We start from the raw sequence: 27,269 nt of genomic DNA on the forward strand, positions 1-27,269 counted from the left end.
GAGCCACAGAAGAGATTCACATCGATGTGTGTTGACCTCTGGGTTCTAGTCAGGGCCCTCGCACTTGCATGGTCTGAGGAGAATTTGGTACCCTAGTATTTAAAATTAGTATGACAGTGCAAAGTACCATAGAACCTGGTGGGCCATCTACTCCCCTTTCTCCTAGTATTCCTTGAGGACCCTGAAAGATATAGATAAAAAATTACCAGATGAAAATTGTATCATGAGGATAAAGCATAAAACACCCAACAGACAGGACAGAAGAAAACATTCTTTTAAATGACAAAACCAAACAATTTTATTCCAATGTATTTTTTCCAGTATATTTTAGCTACTTATTTTTACACACTAAAATATGGTTAAAGTGAGCAATGGTCATTGAAACATTCTAATTCATTCCAGAATATTTTTAATCAAATCTAATTACTAATAGCTTTGCTGATGGAAAAACACAAAATGCACTCGTACTTTATTTTACGTCTGTATTTTCAAAGACCTAAAAATGACTAATGGGTTACAATTTAGTTAGTAATGACTGATGCAAAAAAGTGCACTATTTTTCAGTTTTTGGTCTGACCTCATGAGGGCCGATTAAATAAAGATAAAGGGCCACTTGTGGCCCCCGGGATGTAATTGGCCCAGCTGCTCTAAGCACTAATCTCAAATTCAATGCTGACTGTGACATTTATTAAAGTGATTAAATAGACCTCCTGCTTTTCTTGTAGGTCAAAGTTAAAGTGCCGATTTCCATTGTTGAAAAAATGAACTGAATAGTGAGAGCCATTATGTCTGTGATTGTTTTACCATTAGTCCTCTACCACCCGCAAAGCCAGTAGCACCCGATGGACCCTGAAAGAAGAGAAGATTACACGTCAACCAAACAAATTCAGAAACGCTGCAATCAATTTGCGAACAAACATCACGTTACAGGTTCATGTTTACATCAAGGGTTTAATAAAGTAGTTTAATGAAGCAGTAAGTGTAGAGAGAATCTTTCTGGTTACACAAATGAAAATGAGAATACTGCACCACTGCATTCACACCACGTCTTGGGTGAGGCTAGGATGCTTTTCACATTATAAAGTCATAAGCACTGGTGGCTTGATTTGAACACGGATGACTTCATGATAATTTCATTTGATAAATACACAGCACCCTCCTGCTTTAATGCAGCGGCAACCACTGCTGCTGTAGAACACTGCCACCAACTGTCTCACTTGGTCATCATATTTAAAATAAAAAGACTTTCAAAATGTTGAATCCAAACTGAAATCCTTTTGTGTGTATGACACTTGTGCATGTAGAATCCGTTCCAAATGTTAAAAAGGATTTACATGGCTTTTTTAAATAAATAAAAAAAAATCAATAATAACGCTGAGCAAGACACACTACTGTAAATGCAAAGAAAGACTTCACACAGACACTGAAGATTGAAATATGATAGAGAATGGGAACCTGTGTACCAGGCTTTCCTTCTGGTCCCTGTCGCCCGGGCAGCCCTGGCAAACCCTGCAAGAGATCAACCCGAGTGCAAACAGTTTGAGCTTTAAAAACCTTCCCACTTGCCAAACACAGTCACTATTGGACATGTCTTGAGACTTTATCACAATACCTGCATTATCAAGTAATGACATTATAATGCATCAAACGGGAAATTGTCATGCAGCACCACATTGATGGAATACAACGAATTGTTAAATGAAAGAGATGATCTTTAAAGTAATTATACAATTGCTTTAAGGTATAATGTTAAAAACGGTACCACAGACACCCTTTCAAACTAATATCTGGAATATACTGTGATTTCAACAGAGAACACTGAGCTCCAACATGAAACCTATTAAATGGGATAGCAACCCGGAAAACACACCAATTTTGCTGCTTACTACGATAACGTGAACAAGTTCAAAAAGGTGTACCGAAGGTCCCGGCTGGCCTGTGTGACCCTTCTGCCCAGTGCGACCCTGGTAAAAACAAAACAACAATGTACAAAAAAACATTATCATTGGCTCCGCCCAGTGAACCAGTCTTTATCAAGATGGCGCAAAAAAACGGCCATCAGTTTCAGAAATCCTGACAATCCAACCGTACCTTGGTTCCTCTCGGTCCTGGTTTTCCATTTCGTCCATCAAAACCTCTGTTTCCCTAAATAAAGGACACAATTAGAGGTTAGTGAACACATGTAAACACACACATAATATTTGTTTACTTACAAAGTTACTCATCTTAACAATTCATTCAGTTAATTAATATACGATAACAATAATCATTTGCATTGGTGACATATTTTAACAGAGATATACAGGATTTTATGCTGCAGTCTACTGCTGACCTTTTGCCCCTGGTTGCCCTGTTTTCCCTGAAGGCCGTGGTCACCACCAGTGCCCTGAGTCAAGAAATCATTTCAGCCTTCCATCTTCACATTAGAAGCAGCCACACACTGAGTGTGCTGCCAAGCAATATTAAAGGAAGCAGGAACAGTGCTAAACATAAAAAAAAAATATTTACATATAAATGAAAACTACCTCTATGCCTTTGGGGCCGGGCTGGCCTTTGGACCCGTAGAATCCTGAGAAGCCATCAGGGCCTCTCTCTCCCTGAGGACCTCCAATACCTGCTGCTCCCTGAAGACCCTGACAGCAGAAAAAGCTCACTATGATAAGATGACAGACAGCCTCCAAGAACTGTAATCTGTAACTGTAACTGTTAATCATTACGTTCTTCTAGGGTGAAGGCAAGAAGGAACACAACCCGCTGTCCTTCATACTTTTGAACAATTAGGTTTCTTGAGCTTCTGAGTGACCTGACCATAAATCATGCGGCCGACATAAGCTGGAGGTTCAACAGGTTCTTAATAATTGATTAGTGGTGTCCTACTTTGTCCCCTTTAGGTCCTTGATTCCCTTTGTCACCGTGGAATCCTCGGTTTCCCTATTAGCAATGAAAACATTTGGATGAATGTTAACAACACACACCTCCAGTGAGTATAGTTTCTGAACAGAATGTACCGTCACACCAGGGAAACCAGTAGGACCTTGAATCCCTGGTGGACCCTGTTCAGACAAATGTCACAGATAATGTCAGTTCGTTTCACACATAACACAAGCCCACATGCATGTAGACTATCCCAGCACATTAATATGTAACCACAAATCATACAGCGTGACTTGTTAAATGATAAAAGTAATTAATCTCATTAATCTGCATACAGCCCCTTAATAAAGGGTACGAATTAACTGGGGTTGAGAGGTCAACACAAATAACGCAGATTACTGAAATAAAGGTTCTGTTGGAAATTATGAGGGCACCAGATTATACAATGTGATGTCATAAACAAAGCATACAAGATAAATTAGGCTATACTGCATGTGATGATGGACAGAACAAAATATTGTAAAAATCTCTGCACTTCATACAGCAAAGACTTGCACCCTGATGTTTAAGCATATGTGTACAGATTCAACAGAAATTTCACATATTAAATAAAATGTGGGGTATTGCAAATAATTAATTATTACACCTTTAATTCTAATTATTTTTCAATGGAACCCCACCTCCAGATTAAAAGATATTTGATGCGACACTGCATACTCGTGACCAATAGGTGGCAGCGTGGGGCTATAAGTAAGTGAATAAACTCGCTCGTCTCTCAAGTTCACCGGCGCTGGATAACGATGATCAACAACTTACCATGGGCCCCTCAAAGCCAGGACCTCCCCTAATACCAACTGGCCCCATTGGCCCCTGGTATAAACAGCAAAAACAAATAGTTAGACATTTTCATTGTATTTCCATGTTGAATACAGACATTGTACACTCCAGCAACAGACATGATTATTTTATTTAAATACCATGTAGTGCTTATTCAGCATTTTTTTGAAACCATATAGAAACTTCCCACGTGAACACAATTTGTAGATCTATAGTAGAATGTGCTTACTGCATCTCCTTTAGGGCCCACAAAGCCGCTCACTCCTGGATAACCCTGCCAAGATGCACAGTTGCAATTTCAAATGGTCATGGTCAACATCATTCTAACACATTGAACATTTTCCCTTCTTTAACAACACATATATGGATGAAATATTAAGTGTGCAATGTGCTGAGGAAATACTGTACTCACCTGAGGGCCTCTGATTCCTGGAGGTCCAACTTGGCCGTCAAAACCTGCAGGTCCCTTTGGTCAAGACAACAATGAATATGTGTATACAAAAGTAACAGTATTTACTAAAATTGACAGCAAAGCAATATAAGCAAACCTGTGGGCCTTTGCGGCCCGACACACCAACAGGTCCCAATTCGCCCTGAAAGAAAGACATCACCTTCTTCAGAAGAGCTGCAGGCCGATCTCAAAAAGTGTAGAAGCTCAACCCAATTCACATTTTTGAACACTGTGAATATTTTTAACCTTTCCTGAAAAGAAGCAATATCAATTACTCCTCACCCTTGAGCCATTAACGCCTTGAGCTCCAACACGTCCAGTTCCACCAGGAGCTCCCTGTGACACACATGTAGCACACTGATTAACACAACTGCATTACATCAACAATGAGAGCTTTGACTTCTTACTGTTGGCCCCGGCAACCCTGGCGGCCCATCAAGTCCACTCTCCCCCTGGTGGAAGTGACATGCCATTCAGTCTTCATGTTGGATTTGGTGAGTCATTTAGAGATGCATGAAGCAAATGTTCAACAGCAGTGAGAGGACTGTGCGACTACACTTACGTCTGGCCCAGAAGGCCCTTCCAAGCCCAAATCACCTCTTTTTCCCGGTGGCCCCTGCATAAATAAACGGCAATGTCAACAATATTCTATGATATACACCCCATGTGAATATGAGTAACTTCAACTTGAGCAAGCTCCTGGTTGCATCAAGCACAACTTGGACTGCCGGAGTTGAACCTGCTAGTAAGGAAGGAATTAGGGTGAATGTTTCTCAAAACTAATTCCAGTCTCACGTCGCAGGAATCAGGGTGAATGTTGCTCAATTCTAATTCAAGTCTTACTTCGCCATGTGGTTGAAACCCTATTATTTCTAGAGTCAGTAACCATTTCCAATGGAAGTATCAAGTAGGCCAACACAAGGATTAATAAAGGATGAAAAGAAACTCACGGGGGGACCTGTGGCACCAGGAGCACCGGGAGACCCATTGGAACCCTACATGTTGACACCAATATGAGTGGAGTTTTTATTACGCCAGCGCAGCCTTAGATTGTCAATAGCTGTTGATCTACATCAGCTTGCCCACCTTCTCTCCAGGATCACCACTTTCTCCTCTTCGACCATTGATGCCAAGGTGACCCTGAATAATTCAGATAATTCGAGTCAGAATTCTAGAATTGATTTCCAGGTTCCTGAATAATATCTAAATTTACTTTCTGCCTGCTGAGCTTCTCACCTCATCCCCCTTTTCACCCTTGGACCCTCTTTCTCCCCTGTACCCCCATGGACCCTAGAGTTCAACACAACACAAACAGTTCACTCCCCATTCTGAAAACACCACAATATACTGTACGTGTGTATTTATAACATATGTGCATGCCTGTGGTCCAGGAACACCAGATGGTCCAGGATCACCCTCTGCCCCATTTTCTCCATCTTTCCCCGGAGACCCAGGCTTTCCAGGAGGACCCCTGAGACCATGTTTCCCCTGTTAGAAACACACAAGGGTTGATGCTATGATGACAAAGACTCACACCAAGGGGCTGCCTATCAATCTGGACATGACACGACATCATCAGTTACTAAAATATCTAACAGCTGCAGCGAGTTTAAAAGTCCATTCACACTCTGGACAACAGGACCCCTCAGCAGAGAAGCCATCTATCATGAAGACAAGGCATCACCAGACTAATAACATGAGTGGCAACTACTCCATAAGGAACTGGATACCTGAAAGGGACATTAATTCATAATGACAGGTGAGGAACAGGAGATGTTTTAGTAAATGAACTAGTCAGTGCCACTGTCGTAATCTAAAACCAGGTATTCTGTCCTTGAGGCCAGATTGGGATGCTACATGCTCAATTATAACACTGAATGATTTGTACCATTTCTCCAGGAGTGCCTGGTGGGCCACGTTCACCTGGTTCACCAGCTGGACCCTGAGAAAGAAGTCAAGAATTCATTTGAGGCTTCGATGATTTTTTTTTTTTGTAAAGGTTTTTCACTAACCTGCACTCCTGGTTTGCCCATATCTCCAGGTGTTCCTTCAGGGCCCTCTTTGCTCTGCAGGCTCACAAAAAAGAATGAAGCAGCACGTCAACAGAGATTATTAACCTGCAGAAAATCACATTCACCACATACTTACAGGCCATCCAGCAATGAGTAACTGGTAGAAGTTTGTTCGCTGCAAGACCAAAAAATATAAATCTCATTGGGATCAATTTTTAACTTTTATGAAAGAACCATTTCTCTGCATTTGCTACCTTTCCATGAATAAAATGGGTCTTATTTTGGACACGTGCCCACAACTGTACCAATAGAGAACAACAACTCTTTCTGACACCGTAACATAACCTTGTGGGGAGACATTCACTTCTCAGGATCCCACCTTGAACACCAATTGGGACACCAGCTCAGCAGCGTTTACTTTCAGGCTCACACAAATGTGCTACAGAGATTCAGGAAGTCTGTTGACCTCTTTTTTCATACAGTACATCTACAACACCAAATGCTTGGGCCAAGCCAAACGCATCAGATGGTGAGACATCATGGACACACTTCATTTCACTCTATTATTGATTTATAACTATTTTACTTATGTACATAGAACACTCAACATCACTATAAACTTACATACATATACAAAGAACTAACATATAGTCATGTACTGGTTTTATTTTGTTGCCCTGCTTCCCGTCTGGCCAATGCTGATTGTTCTCTGTCCTTGAGTTATTTGTGTTTTGTTTTTTTTTGTAGTCCAGTTTTTCTCTTGTGTCAGACTTCACCCGTTGCAGTTTGCAACACTCGTGCACAGACTGCCACCTGATCTTTTCAGAATCCCATCATCTCAGACTCTTGTTTGTGTTGGTTTCATTTTAAGATGCGTTTCAGTGTCTGGACATTGACAAAACAAGATATTGGACTCCTGAGTATAACCTTTCACCTGGGTTCTTCCCCACTCAACAGCTCCTCACAGTAGATGTATATTAAATGAAACACAAATAATATTAATTCAAAGAGTCCAACCAATTACTGTCCCGGGTGTTATTTCGTTGTACCTGGAAGGCCATCCACTCCTCGACCGTGTTCTTCCACAGGTAGAGGGTTGGTAATCCTGGAGGCCCTGGAGGTCCCCGTTGCCCTTTGTTCCCTATCCTTCCCTCAGGACCAGTCCTACCCTGATTTTTTTAAACCACAAATTAAGTATTATAATGTTGCCAAAGGTCATGTACTGCAGAATATGCTTTACTCACCTTGTTTCCCTTAAAACCTGGCAGGCCAGCCTCCCCTGCACGGCCCTGCAAAAAGAGGACAACCACCCAAAAACTTAAACTGACTATAAGACCTGAAGATTAGAGGAGTGGAGAGCAAGAGAAATTAACATTATACACCGAAGAACACAAGACATAAGACAGTTTAGATGCTACCAGGGATCACAAATAAAGAGAGTCGTAGTTGAGAATCTCTTGCCTTCTGTGGTAAGCAACAAAAGAAAGTGCAGTTCTCAAGTCCACAATAAAGCTAGCAAAGGGGTGATCTCAGATCAGAGTTTGGAAGGCCTAATAATCACATTACTACTAGCAAGGCTTTGGTACTAGATGCTGATCTATTGAAAGTTACTGTAACTGCTCAATGCCATTTAACACAATAATGTCATCTACTGTAAATGGACTGATGCTCAAGTCGGGTGTGGTGCGGACCACATGGCTCCTACAGTGCTTTCCTTCCCGAGTACTTATTTGTTGCATGGTTGTGACACTTTCATCTTCAGATCAACAAATTAAGAACACAGACAGACAGTAACACAAGTAAACACAAAATGCATGATTTAAATAATTCTTATATTTTAACTTCGAAAAATAAAATTCTACACAGCCCACTATGAAAAACATGGAAAGGTGGTGAGCCATGCCACGATTGACCTGGCCGACCAAAGTCACACCTAGAGCACAGTGATCTAAAAGGTCACAAAGGGCCCCACAAGAGCTCTGCAGGGTGGTCCAACCAGTCGCGTGACATAGGGGTCAATAACTTACTCACAGGTCTATATTTGTTTACCTCGATAATAAATTCTCCTACAAATTGGGGCACAAGGAGATTGTCACAGAAAACGAAGTCAGGGCCTATATCCATAGAACAGTGGTCTCGATGATCCAACTTTAGTTGAAGGTGAAAAAGCATAGACATTTAGATGAAAGATGGAAACAGAGAAAAGGAGAGACATTACCGAGAATCAACTCCAGGCTTGTTGAAACGTGCAGTGTGCAACAAATAAATGTTTCAAAGTACAGAGCCAGCAGTCTGCGGGTCTCATGAGTGCAGGGGCACAAGTCACACTAAAAGGTTTAAAGATGTACAAATTGAAGCAGAGACAAGACGCAGAAGAAGCAGAAGGGACAGAAAATGGAAATGAATTGACCTAATGGATTATTATTATAAAGTGAAATCAGGTTCCCAGGTAAGTACATAATGCAAGAAAGTGGCTTGTTACATCAGCAAACGTTCAGTATAACAATGTAACAATGAAATGAAGGCCAGTGTGTGAGATTCAAATGATTCAAACAAATATGTTAACAATCCAGCAATTGAGGTGAGATAAACAAGAGACACAAAGAATTCAATTTTGAACATTTTTTTCTTATTGTTACTCCATCTGTCTTCAATTGGATTATGATTGTAGTAGAGAAACTAATGGCTGGAAGACATTTGGAAGACTAATGGCTGGTCTGACATGACCAGATCTAACAGTTGGGCCTACATTGTGAATCCGATCAATCTTACACAAAGGCCACAAAAGTGGTTGAGCAGCACTCTCATAAGAGTTAGTCACTTATACTTGGACAAAATACCCAGAAGCAAAGTCAGCAGATGAGTACACATACGCGCCACAGCACAACCATATAATACAGGGACTCAAACAGAACTCACTTCAGGACCTGGGGGACCCATTCTTCCTGGTTGTCCACTTTTCAGACGATACATTTTGCCATCAGAACCAACAACCATGTCGCCATCTCTGGAAATAGCAGTCCCTCTTCCCGGGAGTTCCTGGTGAAGTTTACCATTCTGCTCTGCAGACTGATCTTCAGGTGTCTTTGTCGCTGTTGCATTTTTCCTCTCCTCTTTTTTCATATGTAATGATGGATCAGGTCCATGAAAATTAGGTGCTGGTAAAGAGGACCATCCATCAACCCTTTCATTATTGGAGTCCAGTCCTGACTCAGTGGGAAAAACTGGCTTTTTGGGAATCATCCTAGTGTGCAGGTCAGTGATGCTAACAGAGGGTTTTCCGGGGAATGACACTGAAGTCCTTCCACTAAGGGTCTTTTTCTCAGTGGTCATGTTCTCGTCCAAATTCTTCGAAGGCACTTCAGGTTTTCCCTTTTGTCCATGATGAGGAGGCTTCCATTGAGTGGTGACTTGACCTGCAATGTGATCCAGCAAGTCTGTATCCTCATCCACCAGCAAGACTTCTGCTTTATGAATTGAGCCTTTACGATTAGCACTTGAAAGAACAGTTCCGTCTCCACGGGAAGGCCCCAACTGTAGGAAAGGGTTCTGTAACATATGAATAACACATGTATATTATTACAATCGAGAAAAACAAATGAATGAATGATACATGGATTTTATAGCCCCAAGTATTTAGTTGTAACTGTAAGAAAAAAAAAAAAGAAAAAAGTTTACATTCATTTATTTTTCCCAATATTTCTTACCACACTGACCCCTCGTGTGTCAATAAGACTCTACAAGCTTAAGTTGGTCCTGGTTTTCACACAGTGATCATCATGCCCATAACTATAAATGGTCAACACACCTTCACCTTGTTATTTTAAGGAACACATATGAACCATTAACAATTCCCTCACATAAATGTGTTCATGAAAAATATTGGACATAATATATATATTGGCATCTTGACTGCATACTATGCTAGGATGGCAGCGATGTTACTCAACAACACGCAATTACTTAATGGAAATACAGCCTCTTCTTACACAGTACATCAGCTACAATTTATTGTAAACCATTCACATTTCAAAGAAATTTTCATGCAATTTCTAGTTCAGCCCACTGAGTTGAAGAGTTCCTATCCTGCTCAAATTCAACCGCAGGGTTGGGATCGGATCAAACCAATTTGTAATAATAATCCTTGTTATCATATCTTTGAAGCATCATATTATGCCAGCAGAGACAGCAGGACGATTACGCTGTCATCATTGCAGAAAACCAGCGTTTACAAGTTGAAACAAGACTGGAACCTGTGTTTGGTCCGAGTGTGTGAGAGTGTATTCATGTATCCTAGGATACGTTGCAGTTTTCTGATGAACTTTGCGAAATTAATGGTGTTTTCTTCGCCTCACTTCCTGACTGACTTCAATGTTTTGGATGCTGAAACGCATTCTATAGCCACACAGATGTCTCTTTTGCTCACATCTGAAACTTCTGATTTTGCTTTACACAAAAATAACAGTGTTGACAAGGGCACACTGAGCTTGATGCTCATTGTTATTTTTGCAGTATGAGATGTAAAATCAGTAGGAGTTGTGTTTAATTCTGCCTTTTGTCTTCAAATGAAATCCAGGAATTGGAAAAACTGAGCTGTAAATGTTTATCAGTGTAAAGGAGGGAGCATTTTGAGACTTTTAGTAAAATTGTAATGGTATTGATGTCTCAAGACTAGAAAGTGTGTTTTGAATTGAATGAAGTCACGTTGATCGTCCAACTCTTATTCTTTCATTACACTTACTAAACAGAATGACCAAACGTTGACAGGCACACCTGGAGTAAATTAATGGTTATAACCGTGTTTTCAAGTCTTCTCAGGAGTGGAGCACGTACAGCTGACAGATCATCTATTATGAGAAATTGACTTGAGCCTCACAGCCTGACAAGTGCTGCAGGCAACAGTGCTATCATCACACTTACAGACACAAGCACGCTCACAGTGAACAGTTTTGCCTACAGAGGGCAAATCAAATGGCGAGGTCCGTAAATCTAGCGACGACACAGGTATGCAGGCGCCATCAGACTGGCTGAGTCTTGCAACCACAAGCAGATGATGTGACCTGGAAATATGCTAAATGGCATAAAAAATGTGCTGATGTAGGCCCAACATTGGAACATTGAAAAGAAATACAAATAAAATGCAGAGAGAAAAAAAACAATGACATAAATGCAAGTATTGTACTTAGAGGTCAGGCCAAGGTTGGGGTTAGGCTAAGGTCACAGACAGGCCATGTTCAGACAGAATAAAGAAGACAAAAGATAGTGATGTCCCATCTGTCTTTGAAATTGAAATTGAAATAAATACAAAAAGCATAACTTCTGAGACATTGAATGCTTTCCTTGCTTTCTAATAGATTAGACGAGGAATACAAAACCATTTAAATACATGTCAATCATGTCCTTTTATCAAGCTAACAAAAGAGAAAGGGACAATTGATCAGTGACAGAGTGGAAGGAGACAACAAAACAATGACAAACTAGCCACTGCTTTGAGTATTTGATTAAGAAATACACCTTAACTCAAAAATAAATAAATGAATAAAAATAAATAGGGCACTTCTTAGCCAATGTAAAAATAACAACACATGTCGGTCACACTGTAGCTCGGGGAACACAAACAGATTTACTGTTAATAATTATGGTGTTGTTTAGAAAGAACTTTTAGTTGGTTTTCCAGGGAAACATAACTAAGCTTAAGAAGAAGAAGAGTGTGTGTGTGTGTAAAAGGGTGAACAAGAAATGAAAGATCAGCATTTTTCTACAGCGATGAGAAGTGGGGTGATTTTTTCAGCTGCTCCTGCCGTTAATACCATCATACATTGGGATTTTAAATCCTACAAGACCACCCATGTTTTAAAATGCTGCCACTATTGTTGAGGATCAAAGCTTGCTGCAAATCACTGTGGAGGTCCTTTGATATAGGATCATGAAATTAGCAAAGGAAAAGAACTGCTCAACACAAAATCACAAGCCATACATAAAAGTAATTGGCTTTTACAATGGTGAGGAATTTGTCATAAGATTTTAGACACGCCACATGTTGATGCATCTAAATTAAGGACATCAATTTAAGCCTATATGGAGTGACTAGACTGTTAGTGGTGGTAGTAAGTTTACTTTTTTACTTTACTTTAAACCAAACACATGACAGACAGTGAGGGCACTAAAGGGGATATACATTCAAAGATACAAATGGAGCAAAATTGCATCCACCTATCATGAATATAATATTACAGAGCTTCAACCTGATCAGTAAAAGGCAAATACAAACTGTATCTGTGAGTTGAATTTTGCCTCCATTTAGACTGATAGGTACACATCAATAAATATACAAAGCTAGAGATACAATGAGCAGACGATTACACACCTGAAGAACCATACTCATATTTCCAAGGTTGAGCTGCTTTCCTTAACTCATGAAGTAAGAGCTGAAAGTCTGTTAACTATATGAGTTATAATTTAATACAAATTTTCCCTTTTAGAACAATCAACATTAATATTATCAGACTACTGAGGCCGTCTACGTAAATAGAGCAAAACATTTTACTTCTTCCAGACAGTCTAAATGTTACCAGTACCTTGGCCTTTTTCCTCCTTTGACCTTGCACATGCCGTCCATCTAGACCCAGCAGCACAAATCCAAGGAGCAGATACCATCCAACATGGTTAATCATGTCTGCAGGAGACACTGCAGGTCGCTCTGCATTTCAGCTCTGCTCACATCTCAGCGACACAAAAGTGATTCAGCTTCAGGCAGACACACCCACATACACTCGCAGCAAACCTTTTTGAAACCAAGTACCAACCACACAGAAGCAGGCACGCTAGGCAGCGTCATTATTAGAGGAGATGTCATGTCATTTCCAAAACAAAACTAAAATAATGATCAAAGTTAACAGCACTTGCACCAAGTTACTGACTGCTGGACAATATACATCACAAAAGATAGAATGTCAAGTTACAACTATTAATTTTGATTGACAAGGACAAACAAATAGCAAACAAAAGTCTTTGAGTTGAGTCATGTCATTTGCGAGTTAAAGGAAGCAACAAGGGGTAGACTCTTCAAATGATATTGGTCTGATAAAACCAAAGATCTGTTTGTTGCTTTTTGAAGTTTTATGATGGTACAAGGCTAAGAGGGCATGTTTATGAGTGGATGCGGAAAAAAATGGTGTAGCTGCAAGCTAAACACCTGGACTTGATCCTGTCCCGAACCAACACTGCCCACACCATCAGTTTTTGATAATAGCTCTTTTAAGTTTCCACAATGAAATAAATTACACATTACACAGTATGCTAAGTCATATATTGTACTAAGTCTAGTTGGCTTCGTCTGGGGGTGACTAAATTCTGTGTCCTTGATCTTTGACCCTCCTACCACAATGACCTCCTGAAACTATGGTGCTACTTGACTTTTAAGCTCCCTCTCTTGACTACCTTCAGGGGACGAACTAACCACCGCGGGGATGAGTCTACTGCTGACATATTTAAAAAAATCTTGCCACAGTACCGTAATAACAAATCCAACCTCTGTTTTCCTCCCCTCATATTAAAATATATAATCTTGGGTGGGTCATGGTGTGCCCACACGTTCTGTGGCCAAACTTTAACGTTATAAAATGCCAAGCATGGACAAATATTGACAAGATTTCTTCCAAATCCATTGGACCAAAACTGACCATGTCAACTTCACTAAAAACACCAGAGCACACAGGGGTTGATTTGGGGTGAGGGCATTCTCCACTGGGACTCCAAAGCTGCTCAACAGATGTGTAAAGTGAAAAAAAGCTGTCTTTTTAATTATCTGGACAGTTTGCCACATAATGGTCTGCAGAGTACTGTGAAATCTGCTTCTTATTTTTTTTCGTTTTGACCTTTGGGAATTGAAGTGCAAGAATGTCTGGGCAAGAACTGGGTCACGCCAAAGTGAGGGTCTGATTTTTATGTGCTTGTGGTGGAACGACTTCTCATTAGCTTGTATCTGAGTTACTGTCATACAACAGATAACCTTTGACTAAATTACAGTTTCACCGGGTTAAATTATTAGTTACAGACAGTGGGGAGAAAAACCTTTAATGACAAGGAGGAATAAACAAATTGGGGCATGAATTATTCCATGTTCCTGTATGCAAGCCCCTGATCTTTTCCTTCCAAACGTCTCCTCCATCACCACCTCTTTCACTGGTGCTTCATCATCCCAGCGCCTTTGTTTCTAGTCTCTAATTACATTGTTTAACATTAGCTTCCAAAAAAAGCAGATCAAAAGTCATTCTATTGGAGGGTACATAAAAGAGAAGTCTGACATTATACAGAGCAGTTTTAGCAGAAACAAACTGCATAAAACACAAAGCACATTTCCCTCTGCCTCTAAACAGTCTTTAGAAACAACATGAAACAACATAAGGACATTTTCAGTTGTTAAATGGATGAATCATTTTTCTGATTTCTGTACATAAACAGAACACCTCAAACCTGTATGACATAATTCCTATTGTTCGCATAACAATCTAACAGTAAACTGTGCAATACATTTTCTGTTCTGCAACCAAGCAATATGGTGGTTGAGCACAACTTCATTTAAAGGGCAGGCATTTGAAGAAGAATTAGACAATGAACTCAAAAAAAGTAAAAATAATAATCCTAAAAGATTAACTAGATCCACCCTGCATAAAAAGGGGCACTCTAGCCTGGGGTTGGGGTAATGAAGTTGCCTGTTACTAATTATAACGAATATAAGTACAGTAATATATCACAATTTCTCATGTTACGCAAACATGAGTGTAAACCATTTCTCAATGATGCTCATAAGTTTCCTATAACTACCCTCAATAACCCCAGTCTTGACACCTACCGGCTAAATCGCGTTTGAAAGGAGAAACCTAAGGGGCCGACAATGAAAATATTAACTACGCAGTCGTAAAGGAAGCCTGTCCTCCCAAATATTTAAACAAGAGATAAGAGCTGTTTTACTCTCCAGAATGATTTTGACCTCGCCCTGACCTATGACCTCAGTCAGCCTGCCGCTGCCTAAGGCCAAGCGCTCTGTAAAGTGAGCGTTATTGTGGAAAAACGAAGACACTAGATGCGAATTAATTAACATTCTCTATTAAAAAAATATTTCTTTATGCAGTAATATGCATTGGCAGGAATCTGGTGATACGATATGTACGCCGCTGTAGGAGTGTCGATGCGATACATTACGATATGTTGTTAGTGTTAGTGTTAAGAGTCGGTATTTTGCTAGCACAAAGCCATAATGCTACATTAGTTCGCCTCATAATAGATGTTCAATAAGAATTGGAATTGCAGGGATGCCGGTCTCAACCATCATAGTGATTAGCTGATGTTCCAACCCAAGCGTGAACAATCGCAAGATCTCGTTCTCTATTAGAAGGAGCTGAACAGGACTGGACTGAATGCATCCATGAGCCTTTATACTATTCAAAAACACAAGGATAAGCCAGGATGTATCCATTAACTATAGCTATAGCATACTTAAAATATGTCAAGTATATGTCAAAAGGTCAATATTTCAATACTTAACTAAGGTACATCCACTAGTGATTAACAATCGCCACAAAACTCCATTCAAGTCTGACTCACTCATTTTCATATTTGTTGTGTAACATGACATGATCAGACAATGAATGCAATCAGAGTCAATTCCTTATTTCCAAATTCCAGGAAATAAAGTTGATGCTGATTCTGATTCAAATCACCAGTTCACTGTCCTGAATGTGCACCTTTGACTCAGGTGTCTGACCTGCAGGAGTGGTTAACATCTTTGTACACATTAGAGGAGCTGTATATTTCACGGTCCAGTGCCAAAGAGCACCTGTCAGGGGAGCTGGCAGCCAGACAGCATATGCATCAAAGTCAGGAAACCCCCAAAAATGCAGGCCCCTGTCAGAGACGTTACGCACCAGCAGCAGCCTGTGACTTAAGAGGAATACATCTTGTTAATGGGGTACGTTCAGATTTGCAGATTTAGAAGAAAACCAGGAATGAGGGACGTTGAGTGTGAATGTGCTTAATGAGAAACAGACTGCTGGGAACATGCTCTGTACAGAATCACTTTTCCGCCACTTACATTACAGCGTAGACGAACAATGACTGGCATACTTTGCCACACATCTTAATGGGATAAAAGGTATTCCTTTTTGTTCTGCATGAATCGAACATAGAACAACATACACACAGGAGGTGCGAGAAAAGATTGAAAGGTCATGTAAGCAGCCGTGCAACATAATGGAAGTCAATTGGGGAAAATTTTTAGAAAATCTGAATTCAAATGACCCCACAAAAATAAACACACTTTCAAATCAGCCAACGTCCAACAGACACTGAGAGTTTTATTGAAATATGTTCGCCTGTCTCGGATTTATTCTGTGACTGGCGGAGGTAATAAATTCTTTTACAAGCTAGAATAATTTGCCTTGTACCGGTGCAACTCTTGAACAACACATGACAAAACAGCTCAAAGACTCAGATTCATGTGGTCCATTCATGTTCCCCTGAGAGGAGTACGACTAACAACTAGAAAGCCTTGAACTCTTGCTATTCTGTGCAGATGACCATCTCAACAGTGAGGTTACAGAATAGCTACTGAGATTATATCTGTTTGTCAACTCTATCCAAGTCTGCAAAAAAGCACTAGACTCACTGTCAATGACATAATACATCCTTCTTGAGACACTCACAAGGCAAAGCACTCTTGCCAAGATATTACTTAACAGTTGCTTTCTGTGTGTGTTCTGACACTAGTTAACAGAGACCTGCCCAGACACCACAAAAGCCAAATACCTTGTGCCTGTACGTCACTAACAACAATGAGTCTCCTGTCTCGTACCTGTTTACACGTTTTTGGAGCCAGATTCAGTCAAATATCTCGTAGCGTCACCTGTCAGTTTTGTATAAAGGTCAAGATTAAACAAGCTGTGACTCGGTTTCAGTGCATATCTCGGAGTGTCAAACTCTGATGTGAGAGAAATGAAAATATAAGCAAATCATTCATACGGACAAGGAAGTCTGGTCATAATCGAATCGGGGAAAAGTAAATGATATAAAAACAAGTGTTACTTCACACTTCAAATGTAGCTGAGCCAGAAAACCATGAATTTCGTTTTGAGATTTGCATGACTCCAAGTGGATATTCACAGGGAGGAATGAGACTTCAGCGCAAGATAGTCTATATTGCAAAGATAGACATAAGAACAGAATAAAACTAGAGAATGTGCAAATGGCATTCTGATGCATAAATATAATGGTACTACTAATTGCTGCATGGAAAAAGTAACATACAAAAAAAATTCAAAAGGTCTCCCACACATTTACCAATCTGTGGTTATATTAGTGTTACATTATGTATATTGCAACGTTGCGGTCATCATAACACTCTCATTTATTCAGATTGATTTAGGAATTGTAGCTCTGTCATCACCTGGCACTCTCATGATGGCAAAGAAAATTCTTAAAACACAAGCAGAGAAATGTCTTGTAGACAGACATATTTAGATCCAGACACAATTGAAAAGAAAAATGGAAACAGATGAACAGATAATGAGCAGGTGAGACAGATTGCGGCTTCAGTAACCATTAAGATGAATGTTTTTCAGCTTCTTTTGGCTGACTTTCTTCACTAAACAGCAGGGAAGTTTGGTCTACTGCATCACCGTGAAAGCAGCTCAATGCCATCCTTTTGTACCAGCGGTGTCTCAGACGGCACATCATGCATTGATCTGTTCCACATTCAGGCTTGAAGTCGCTCCTCAGGCTCTGCACTTCTCAACATTCTAACCAGAGCCAGATCCTGCTGTGCTATTTTGCAGAGACATGACATGTAAATTAGAAGCAGCTTTGCATCGAATCTAGAAACCTGGTTGACTCTTTAAGTGCCACTGGAGTAAACACAGGAGTCTACGCTGTATAGAGACAATGGCTCAATGGACAGATGCATGGAATATAGGGAAAAAACACTGTGAATGGCATCAGTTTGAGGTTACTTCTGACAAATATACGGATCAAACATTTGACACTCACAATACAAAATATTCAAATAGAAATTAGCTCCATACAATACAAACCGTCCCAGCAGATAATCCATTGTTATGTTACAGCCTTTTTTCAAAATGGTAAGCCATTTTTCTCCCTAAAATACTGTACACATATACACATAATACCCCTACATGGCAAAACAAAATGGAGATTTAGCAGATTTATTAGTAACACATAACATCCGAGTTAGAGAAGTGTCCTCGCAATATCTCAAACACTGCATCAGCTTGGATGAGTAGTGCACAGCCATTTTCAGATTCATGTTTGAGCCCTTAAGCAACACTCACAGAGGTATCCTGAAGACAATCCTTTGATATACTGGTTTTGTGATTAGGGTCATTGACCTTCAGAAAGCTGAACCATTGTGCAAAGCTGATTTCAAGAGGGCTGTAGAGGTATGTTCCTCTCTGTCATGTGGAACTCAAACACATCTCCAAATTACAATGCTGCCACCACCGCACATGTCTGTAGGTATGATCTTTGCCTGGTGACTTGTGGTTACTGGTGAACTGTTACAGAAAAGGTCCTCCTCAAATCTGACAAAGTAGCCATCTGTTTCTTGGGCACCACCCTGAGGAAGGCCCTTCTCCCCCATTGTTCAGTCTCAGTGGCCTGCCTGTTCCATGGACGATCCAGGTGGTTCATCATTTCTTCAATTTATAGATCATCAAAGCAGTAGAATTGTTTCTGCACTCTTCCTCAGTTTTGTGTCTTGGAGGTCAACAGACAAGTCCTTTGACTTCACGCTCAATCTGTGGCATATGCACTCTCAAAATCAAGTCCCAATTGACTGAACTTTCCACAAATTGACTCCAATTAAACTGTATGGAAATCTGTGGATGAGTGGAAACAGGAGGCACCTGGGCTCAATTTTGTGCATTGACTGCCAATAACTCACAAAACGTTGCATCAATGTTGTCATTATGAGGCGCAGTGTGTAGAATTTCCAGAGGAAAAAAATATTTTGGACCATGACAAAATGTGGAATACATGTAGCACAGTTAATATTTTACAGATTAACTATATCATTTTTTATCTTAAAGGCAGGAGTCAATATGACCCGATGAATAAATGAGTCTTCAAAATAATTATCAATAAGCATCAAGATTCTCAATTGTAATATTAGCCCATTTAATAAAGAAGTTAGCTTTGATAAAATATAAACTTCACAGCCAACCGCAACATTGAGTAAATGTGCGTTCATGGGGGACACAGCAGACGGGATGCCTTGGCTCAACAGAAACGTGTGCGCCCTCAAGCTCTGGTCTGCACGGCCGATTAAGGACACAGCTTTTAAAGTAAAGGTATTTTGGAACACACAAGGACGAGGCGGTTTGAGGGTCTGCAGCTGGATGTAATCACCATGACAACAGCTTCCTGCTTGCTGACTCACAGAAATGCAGCTGCATGTGAAATCAGGTAAGACTTAGATTTTGGCAAATAAACACACACAGCCCACAGGAGAGACTCTGGTGCAGTGTAGATGCCAAAAGATTTTACTTACAGAGCCGATGAGGCCTTGAAATGTCTCGTCCTGATCATCTTCCATGAGGTCAGCCAGGTTCTTTGAGGACAGCAATAAAATCTGGACCAAAAAAAAACTTGGTCTAAACAAAGCAATGATTGGCTTTTACAGTATTTACCCTAATGATGTCTAATAGCACAATGAAAGACTGTGTTTCAAGATTTCGGGGAAAAAAATTGTCCCCCAACTAGAGCTCCAAGCATTCAGACATTACCCGGATTGTAGCTACTTTCACAGTCTTCATAACGGTATCTGAAAATGCATCTTTGCACAGCAGACACATTTGTACACTTGGTTTATCTAAAGGTAGTTCATAGTCACATTAAATTTCAAGGACATCATGTGCTTCACTCGCCTAGAAGTGAACCAAAGTGGACCTTTGTGCTTACACTACGCGCCAAGTAACGAAATTATGCAGAAGCCAGTCTATCCTCTATCCTGGCCACTTTTAGTCCAAGGTAAAAAAAAAATCTTTTCATTTGTACATTGCATTTTCTTCCCTTACCTCCACAGCATTTATGATTTTTGAAGAGAGCAGGAGTTTGGATGCTGAGTCAGAACAGTGCGGTTGGTGATAGCTGCAGTGTTGTTGCGCAGCATCTGGGTTCCCCATCAGAAAGGTCAACTGTTGGAGGTTCCCCTGCAGGGACAGACAGGAAGTACTCTATAAGAAAGCCCATTCTGCATACAGATAGGTCAGAATGATTTATTTATATATTCACCCAGTTTAACTGTCTTTCATTCTTGAGTATAATAAATCTTCAAACAGCATGGGTTCTCTTTCCTACTTCACAGCACTGATCTCGATGTAAATCTTATTTTAGAGACTCTAGTTAGAATGTTACGGTACCTACATAATTTAAGGTAAAACCAGCTCAAAAGCTTGTGTCAAAGTAACACCCATATTAAATGTTGCGAGTCAATGTGCACCTTTGATTTGCAGAGCACAAATTCAGTCTGGTTTGTCATTTGCTTTGTATATTGAATCGCAGTTATCCTTCTTTACATAATTGGTATTTTAGAAAATCTGTGTTGACGTTAATGTTATTTTTAGCAAAGCCTTGTCTCATGACAAGACACCCGCCTATAGCGATGCATTGCCGGGAACATTTTATTTTGGATTTAACCTCAACCACCAAGCTGTATTGACTTTTTTACTTGTTTTTAAGAGATGCTTTTAGAAGATTTATCAGAAATGAGGATCTTAAGGCAAGTCATCCAATCCACATGAAACTGTCATTGTATCCTGTATATCATAGCACCTCTCAGAAATGATACAGCTGTGGCTGAATTTGGCCACACAGGTTCAGCCACTGCATGTTGAGAAGACCTCCAAGTTTTATAAGCTACAGTTTGATGCTGAGCCAAACATGACAAACCTTATGTATTCAGACGTATTACAACCATAAATCAACAACAACAAATAGTTGTCGGTTCACCTACTTCAAACGGAGTCTCGTGGTTTTCAATTATTCCCCCGACCATCAGGAGCCCTCCGGTGCCCAGTTGGACCCCATGATAGACCCACTGCACCGTCTCAACCAGAGAGCAATCCACATAGAGGGCCAGCCTTTTGGCAGACACGCTGATAGACACATGGTGCCACTTTCCATTAAGGAGACCAGTGAATGGGAACCTGTGATAAAAACATGGATTACCATCTACTTGCAGAAAGAGGGAGATTGATTGTACAGGATTTTCCTTTCCAAGAAACCACATCCATCATGTTGATAGCTGAATAAAACACGTGAGGTTGTAGATATGCAGAGACTGCTGAGGCATGCAGAGTTTGCTCTGGATTTTGACAACAATGTTTTCATCACTGATTAAATAAACTGAATTTATAGATCAACTTTACATACAAAATTCTAGAATTGAATAATTAGTAATTCCCTGAGTGTAATTAAAACTTCTGAAAAAACTCAAAAATAGATCACAAAAGAGACAATTAAAAATCATAATAATAATGTAGACGATGTAAGAGAGTTGATGAAAGGTCATGCAACACAACGCACTGAACCATAATAAATCAAGCCTAGCAATGTGTGTGCCATCGAGAAGTTCAAATTGTTTGAATTGGTGGTCACAAACATGTTGAGTGGTTATGCATTTTTCTTCGACAGGTTGCATGGACAGACTCACAGCTTCAATGTTATTTGTCCAAAAGTGTCATTCTACCAAGACTTTTAGCCACTCATCTTGCTTACAATGTAGGCTGACCACGTTGACCAGGAGTTTTGCTTTTGAAGCCCCGTTTACATGTGGCCTGATATTTTTATAAAGCAGGCTGCGTTTGTAGGCAAAATGAGAATTTGCCTCCAAAGGATGCTTTTGAAACTCCCGCCAAAGTGGATATCTGTAAAAACTAACTGCATGTTTGCATATAAACGGAGCAAAATGGAGGAATGGCAGTGTCACAGTATGTGACAGAACCTTCACTCGTGTCAAAAGTGCGACTACCATGGATTCTTTCAGGGTCAAAGAATTTATTTTGGTGCAAGCCCTCTTTGTATGTTTGCAAAGATTTATTCAATGAATGAATGAATGCCCATCCAGTTCAGAGTCATGAAGTCTTCAAGCCTAAATGCCAGACTTGAGGACCCAGCACTTTGGATTTCCAAGCAATTGCACAGCAGCCAGAGGATTATTTATCAACAAGCTTGCCTTGTTGCAGACTCACTAACTCAAAATTAATCTAAAAAGGTGCTCAGATTTGGAGAGCTGCAGGGCTCTTGTTAAAACTGAGGCGCCACACTAACCCTTGCTTAGACAATGTGCAAATTTAAGTGTGCGTTTGTTAAGAGTAACTCAGAATAGAAACGCTGAATGTAAAACTTACTCATAGTGTTGCTGCTTTGTTCCAGTGAAGATGACGGAGAGCGGGCTGACACGCAATTGCAGCACAACACTGCCATCATGTCTGAGGAGGCTGAAGATGCTGCTCTGAGCCCTCTGGAGACTCTGGACCTTCACCAATATGCTGAATTCATCCTTCAAACTTGAAACAAACACAACTAGTATGTAATCTGAATGGACACATGACTCTGCAAGGTAGAGATGAATTCATACCCATCTGGGAAAAGCCGACTAAGAGGGACCACTAATGTGGAGTACTGTCCCACCTGCAGGACTGGACACATGCTGCTCTGGTCGGTCAGTGAGTTGGTGCTGGGCGAAACTTTATGAGAAAGTTCCTGCTGCAGGTTTGCTTCATCTGTGAAAAAAAATTAAAAAAATACTTTTTAAATTTTGTCATTTTCTTGTGCATCTGCATCACTTCATAAACACTCATTTCACAACAATGAGCCGCAGATGAATCCCTTGAATACTGGCATCAAAGTCTTTGATGACATCATATGTGGACATCATATTTCCCTTAGTATTCTATTGATGGAACACTGCAGACACAACATGCGAGTTGTGGATGGGTGGGTCTTAGATGGTAGCTTCTGCATTAAACTGCATGCCTAAATATAACAACAACAACAAATCCATTCTGTTGCAAAAAATGTTTTAGGACAAGTATAATAGTGGTATTGTGGTAAAAAATACATGTTCAAATATGCAAATACAAATTAGACAGTTACTATTGAAGGACGAGAAAATAATGCACAGCCAGGTTATTCATTGCACAGATGGAAAGTCACATTTTTGAGAAAAATGCATGTAAGTGCAATCAGGTAAAGAGCACTGAACAGCCGTTTATAATACTGTCCTAGGGACACTTTTTACATCACCACACTATGACCTTAAAAAAAAAAAAAAAAGACATATTAGGTCCCACAGCACACATCCCTGTTTCCTAAATGTTCTCAAGAGGCCCAATCCTCATCCACACATCATCTGTCTCTCAAAGTGGTCACACTCAGCTGCACAGAGGAATGGCACGGAAGGACTGTGTCTGGTGCCTGAGTTTACAACTTACTAGAAAGAAAACTGGAGTATAACTCAAATCAGATGTGATTGAGTTGTGAGTGAAACCAGTTTGTGTTAAAGACATTGCAAAACGCTACAGCACTCTGCAAGGCCGTCTGACACAAGTCTTAGTCAAAACATGGTATGTTGGATATGCTGCAAGTTGTAACATCTACAGTACAAGTAATATCATTTTGTTTGTTATAACCACCAAACACTGTCAGCCACAACATGCTAACCAGCTGTAAGTATAACCACAATGGGGGAAACAAAGCCTTGTCAGCATCTGGAGGGAATTCTATAGAGCAACAGTGCATTTAAGGTTCCCCCTCTGGATACCACTCATCCAGTTCAGAGACAGCCAGAATGTTAGGATGTGCCGAGACAGAGCACTTATGGTTTTCTTTATTATGCTCTCATAAGTATTCCCGAAAAAACATGTGCTGTGACTCGAGGCCTTGAGGAAAAAGACTGAGGAAGCATGCGCATGTTCTTTGGTGCGGCTGTAATCAAAGGATCAAGCTATTAAATCGACAAGGTGAGGGAACAGTTGGGCCTGTTCAGTTTCCTGCCTTCAAGGGAAACATCGGCGAACAGGCGTCGGAACCGTGATATTATCTTCTCGTAAGGCATTCAGATGAATTCATTTGCTGAGCTCATGGAAAACCTTTGACAAAAATATCTCTCGGAGGCGAAGTCTGAGTTGGCTTGTGAAAGTTTTATGACTTGTAATTATCAGATGACAGGGAAGTTAAGAACAACTATGATATAACCGGAGATTAGATGTTTACACAAAGTATTAACTGATCCCGTTTCACAAAGCAAATTAGACTTTTGCTCAAAACTGCGTGTTCAAACTGCCAAAGTCACTCATTCTGAACACATTGAGAGCATTTGACAGAAATTAAAGGTCTGACCCTTTTTCTTTTTTTTCTTCAGAGACCTAGATTCATTATTATTTTAGGGAGGGATGGCTCAAGTCAATGACACTTTTTCCCATCCGATGCCAATACTGCACCCTAGAGGATCAGGCCATACCAATCCGATTACTTCCTACGCATCACTCAGAAAGCAGTTAATAATGTTTATAGTTGTGAACTGCTTAATACTGCCAAGCACAATACACGCTTTGTAAAGTGCTTAACGACAAATGAAACATGCGGCCACAATTGTGATCGTAAAATGATAAAAAGACATTATGGCATATCACGTAAAATGGAACTGAGGATATGTGTGCTCATGGATCTTGAAAAAAATTCTACAACAGATCAGATAAATCTGGTACGTTATTCGAAAATAATCCAAGTTGATATCCGACTTAAAGTAGGTCACTAACCAGTAAGTAAAGAGTGTTTCAGATAGTCCTGGAACACATGGAATAAATTGGAATTTAAAATATGAGCAAAATTTAATTAAAATGAGACCAAATTTAGGTATGGACAAATTTTCAGGCTTCAGAAAAAAGAGAAAAAATAATTGTGTGAGCATCTTCTCTATTTCAACCAGATGTTCAGACAAATCAACTAACAAACAACATATTCTCCATAAATCTTGACACCAACTGGTGAATATTATATTATTCTCATTTATACAGGGACCGGTGAAAAGTGACGCTGGTGTGTGCTCAGTTAATTGAACACAATGTATCCCATACTTTGACCCATGCAGGGTCAAAGTGAAACCGTGGTGAGTCAGTCATATGTGAGTCAGTTATGGGGAGACATGGCATGCAAGGGCACAGAGGGTCACCAAGACATCATGTCATCCATCCTATCTTTCTGTCCCCAGTGACACAGATCTCAGCGGGAAACTAATCAATCATAACGTCAGATGCTTCAAAAATACATTTCTAACCACCGTTTCTGGAGGTTAAGAGTGGTTGTTACCAGTGGGACAACTTCCTCCCATCTGAATTTCCAGCTTTGGCCAGGATCCAGCAGACATAATCAAGGGGAATGGAGCCAGCTGCCACAGCATCCTGCTGTGGGGTCACATTTCTCTAATAGGCCAGGACAGACACACAGATAGCTCAGTTATCAGACTGCTATTATTAGGTAATACTCTTTTAGATTGGTATCCTACAGAAGATGGACATGAAAGACTTCCACCTGTACTGGCAAAAAGAAATAAATACAATCAAATAAAAGGTTGGGGGTGAACCAGATTGGAACAGCAGGATGGAAAAGTTGAGGTGGACACAGGAAACATTGAAAGTCCATGTCCCTCAACAGCTCAGTCAGTCAGCAGCAGTGGCTTGAGTGATGAGCGTGCAGATGGCCCCACACACTTTAACTGACAGGTTTTGAAAAAATATTCACTAATGGAAATACCTTCTGTTTGCTCAGGCCTTGACTGCACTGGACTTGAGTACAGAATTGGAGACCCCAGTCTGGAGACATTATTAAGCAGTTGGGTGCAGAAGACGCAGTGAATGCCGGCGAACCAAGTGTTTGTGTGTTGACAGGTTCATTTATAGCGTTCAGACTGCACGGAACACACATGGAATACATTGATGGCCTCATAGATGGAACATGTTTCACTCAGAAATAAAGATAATATTTCCACATAATTTCTACCTAAGAGAGGAGCATAAAGCAATATTTCATAAACTGATGAATAACAATGTCACATAAACATGGAGTTTCGCTGTGATATATTCTACATGGCACTAATAAACTAAACACTGAATATTTTAAGGCACCTGACATTAAAACAGAAACCTAAGAATGTGAAAACAAAGAAAAAATAAACTAAATTATAGTGTTTAGTACATAGAGAGCAGAGCTCTGTGGCAAATAGCGATTTTTTTTTTTAAATAACTGACTTTTCACAACAAAATTCTCCTGAGAAAGACTGACAAGGCCAGGAGCAACACTGCTAGGCTCTCAGTAACGTGAAACGCTAAACTATGTCATCTTCACAGCAAATCTGTAAGTTGCTTCCTGGAAACAAAGTTTTCAGATTCTTGGTCATTCAGTAAGTTAAACAGAAAACCAGTCAATACTCGCCTTCCCCTGCTTTTTACTGATAGTTCATGGAGTTGATGAATCTGACCTTGGGTCAGAGTCTACGCTGTTTTTGAGCAGCTCTAAAGACATGTTAAAATGAGGGCCTTTAACTACCAAATAACAGAGGCTGCAAAACCAAACATAAAGCTTCATTTAGTTGCGGAGACATTTCATTCCAGTCTCATAGATCACAGAGATTCATATAAAAGCTCAATAAGTAGCTTGGCTTACTATAGCTGCAAACAAAGCTTGGGATTTTTATCACAGTAAAAAATGTGCATGACATAATCACAGCCACCATGTACACATGCTGTCTTATTATCTCAATCAGTGGCTACAATTGGTTTACCCTCAGAGAAACATTTTTCTGTAATACATCTTAGTCATTATATTTATTTTTTAATGCACCACAGCTGCTGAACATGCTAGTACCCACATCCTACAGATAGTGGCCATCAAAACATCATGAGGTTAACCCCAGGCTCCAACATGTTGGCAGTGCAAGGGACTTCTTCATTACGAAGAGACCTTAAGATGTTTAAAATAAACAACTTAAATGAAGCATATTTTGTTGTGGTTCACTTTTGAAC

General features: G+C 40.1%; 1 protein-coding gene across 3 annotated transcripts in view; it reads right to left on the reverse strand.

Annotated features, from left to right (window-relative positions):
* The window catches only part of si:ch211-196i2.1 (collagen alpha-1(I) chain), a 54,227-nt gene that overhangs the window by 16,660 nt on the left and 10,298 nt on the right, over positions 1 to 27,269 (reverse strand). The window contains exons 2-32 of one of the 3 annotated variants that reach the window (XM_053850671.1): positions 22,826 to 22,970; positions 22,596 to 22,754; positions 21,200 to 21,392; positions 20,262 to 20,396; positions 19,736 to 19,816; positions 9,094 to 9,723; positions 7,419 to 7,463; positions 7,224 to 7,343; positions 6,311 to 6,349; positions 6,175 to 6,228; positions 6,051 to 6,104; positions 5,543 to 5,650; positions 5,399 to 5,452; positions 5,249 to 5,302; positions 5,113 to 5,157; positions 4,725 to 4,778; positions 4,570 to 4,614; positions 4,445 to 4,498; positions 4,260 to 4,304; positions 4,124 to 4,177; positions 3,941 to 3,985; positions 3,691 to 3,744; positions 3,009 to 3,053; positions 2,878 to 2,931; positions 2,526 to 2,633; positions 2,333 to 2,386; positions 2,092 to 2,145; positions 1,920 to 1,964; positions 1,456 to 1,509; positions 805 to 849; positions 128 to 181 (exon numbers count right to left, since the gene is read on the reverse strand). In XM_053850671.1, coding sequence (XP_053706646.1) covers positions 128 to 181; positions 805 to 849; positions 1,456 to 1,509; positions 1,920 to 1,964; positions 2,092 to 2,145; positions 2,333 to 2,386; positions 2,526 to 2,633; positions 2,878 to 2,931; positions 3,009 to 3,053; positions 3,691 to 3,744; positions 3,941 to 3,985; positions 4,124 to 4,177; positions 4,260 to 4,304; positions 4,445 to 4,498; positions 4,570 to 4,614; positions 4,725 to 4,778; positions 5,113 to 5,157; positions 5,249 to 5,302; positions 5,399 to 5,452; positions 5,543 to 5,650; positions 6,051 to 6,104; positions 6,175 to 6,228; positions 6,311 to 6,349; positions 7,224 to 7,343; positions 7,419 to 7,463; positions 9,094 to 9,723; positions 19,736 to 19,816; positions 20,262 to 20,396; positions 21,200 to 21,392; positions 22,596 to 22,754; positions 22,826 to 22,970 — 2,780 coding nt within the window. Of the gene's footprint in view, positions 1 to 127; positions 182 to 804; positions 850 to 1,455; positions 1,510 to 1,919; positions 1,965 to 2,091; positions 2,146 to 2,332; positions 2,387 to 2,525; positions 2,634 to 2,877; positions 2,932 to 3,008; positions 3,054 to 3,690; positions 3,745 to 3,940; positions 3,986 to 4,123; positions 4,178 to 4,259; positions 4,305 to 4,444; positions 4,499 to 4,569; positions 4,615 to 4,724; positions 4,779 to 5,112; positions 5,158 to 5,248; positions 5,303 to 5,398; positions 5,453 to 5,542; positions 5,651 to 6,050; positions 6,105 to 6,174; positions 6,229 to 6,310; positions 6,350 to 7,223; positions 7,344 to 7,418; positions 7,464 to 9,093; positions 9,724 to 12,752; positions 12,893 to 19,735; positions 19,817 to 20,261; positions 20,397 to 21,199; positions 21,393 to 22,595; positions 22,755 to 22,825; positions 22,971 to 27,269 lie in introns of those variants that run through there. The other 2 variants (XM_053850680.1, XM_053850688.1) reach the window with 2 other exon arrangements.

Source organism: Synchiropus splendidus, chromosome 1 (assembly GCF_027744825.2).
Source record: "Synchiropus splendidus isolate RoL2022-P1 chromosome 1, RoL_Sspl_1.0, whole genome shotgun sequence".
In the NCBI taxonomy this organism is placed as follows: Eukaryota; Metazoa; Chordata; class Actinopteri; order Syngnathiformes; family Callionymidae; genus Synchiropus; species Synchiropus splendidus.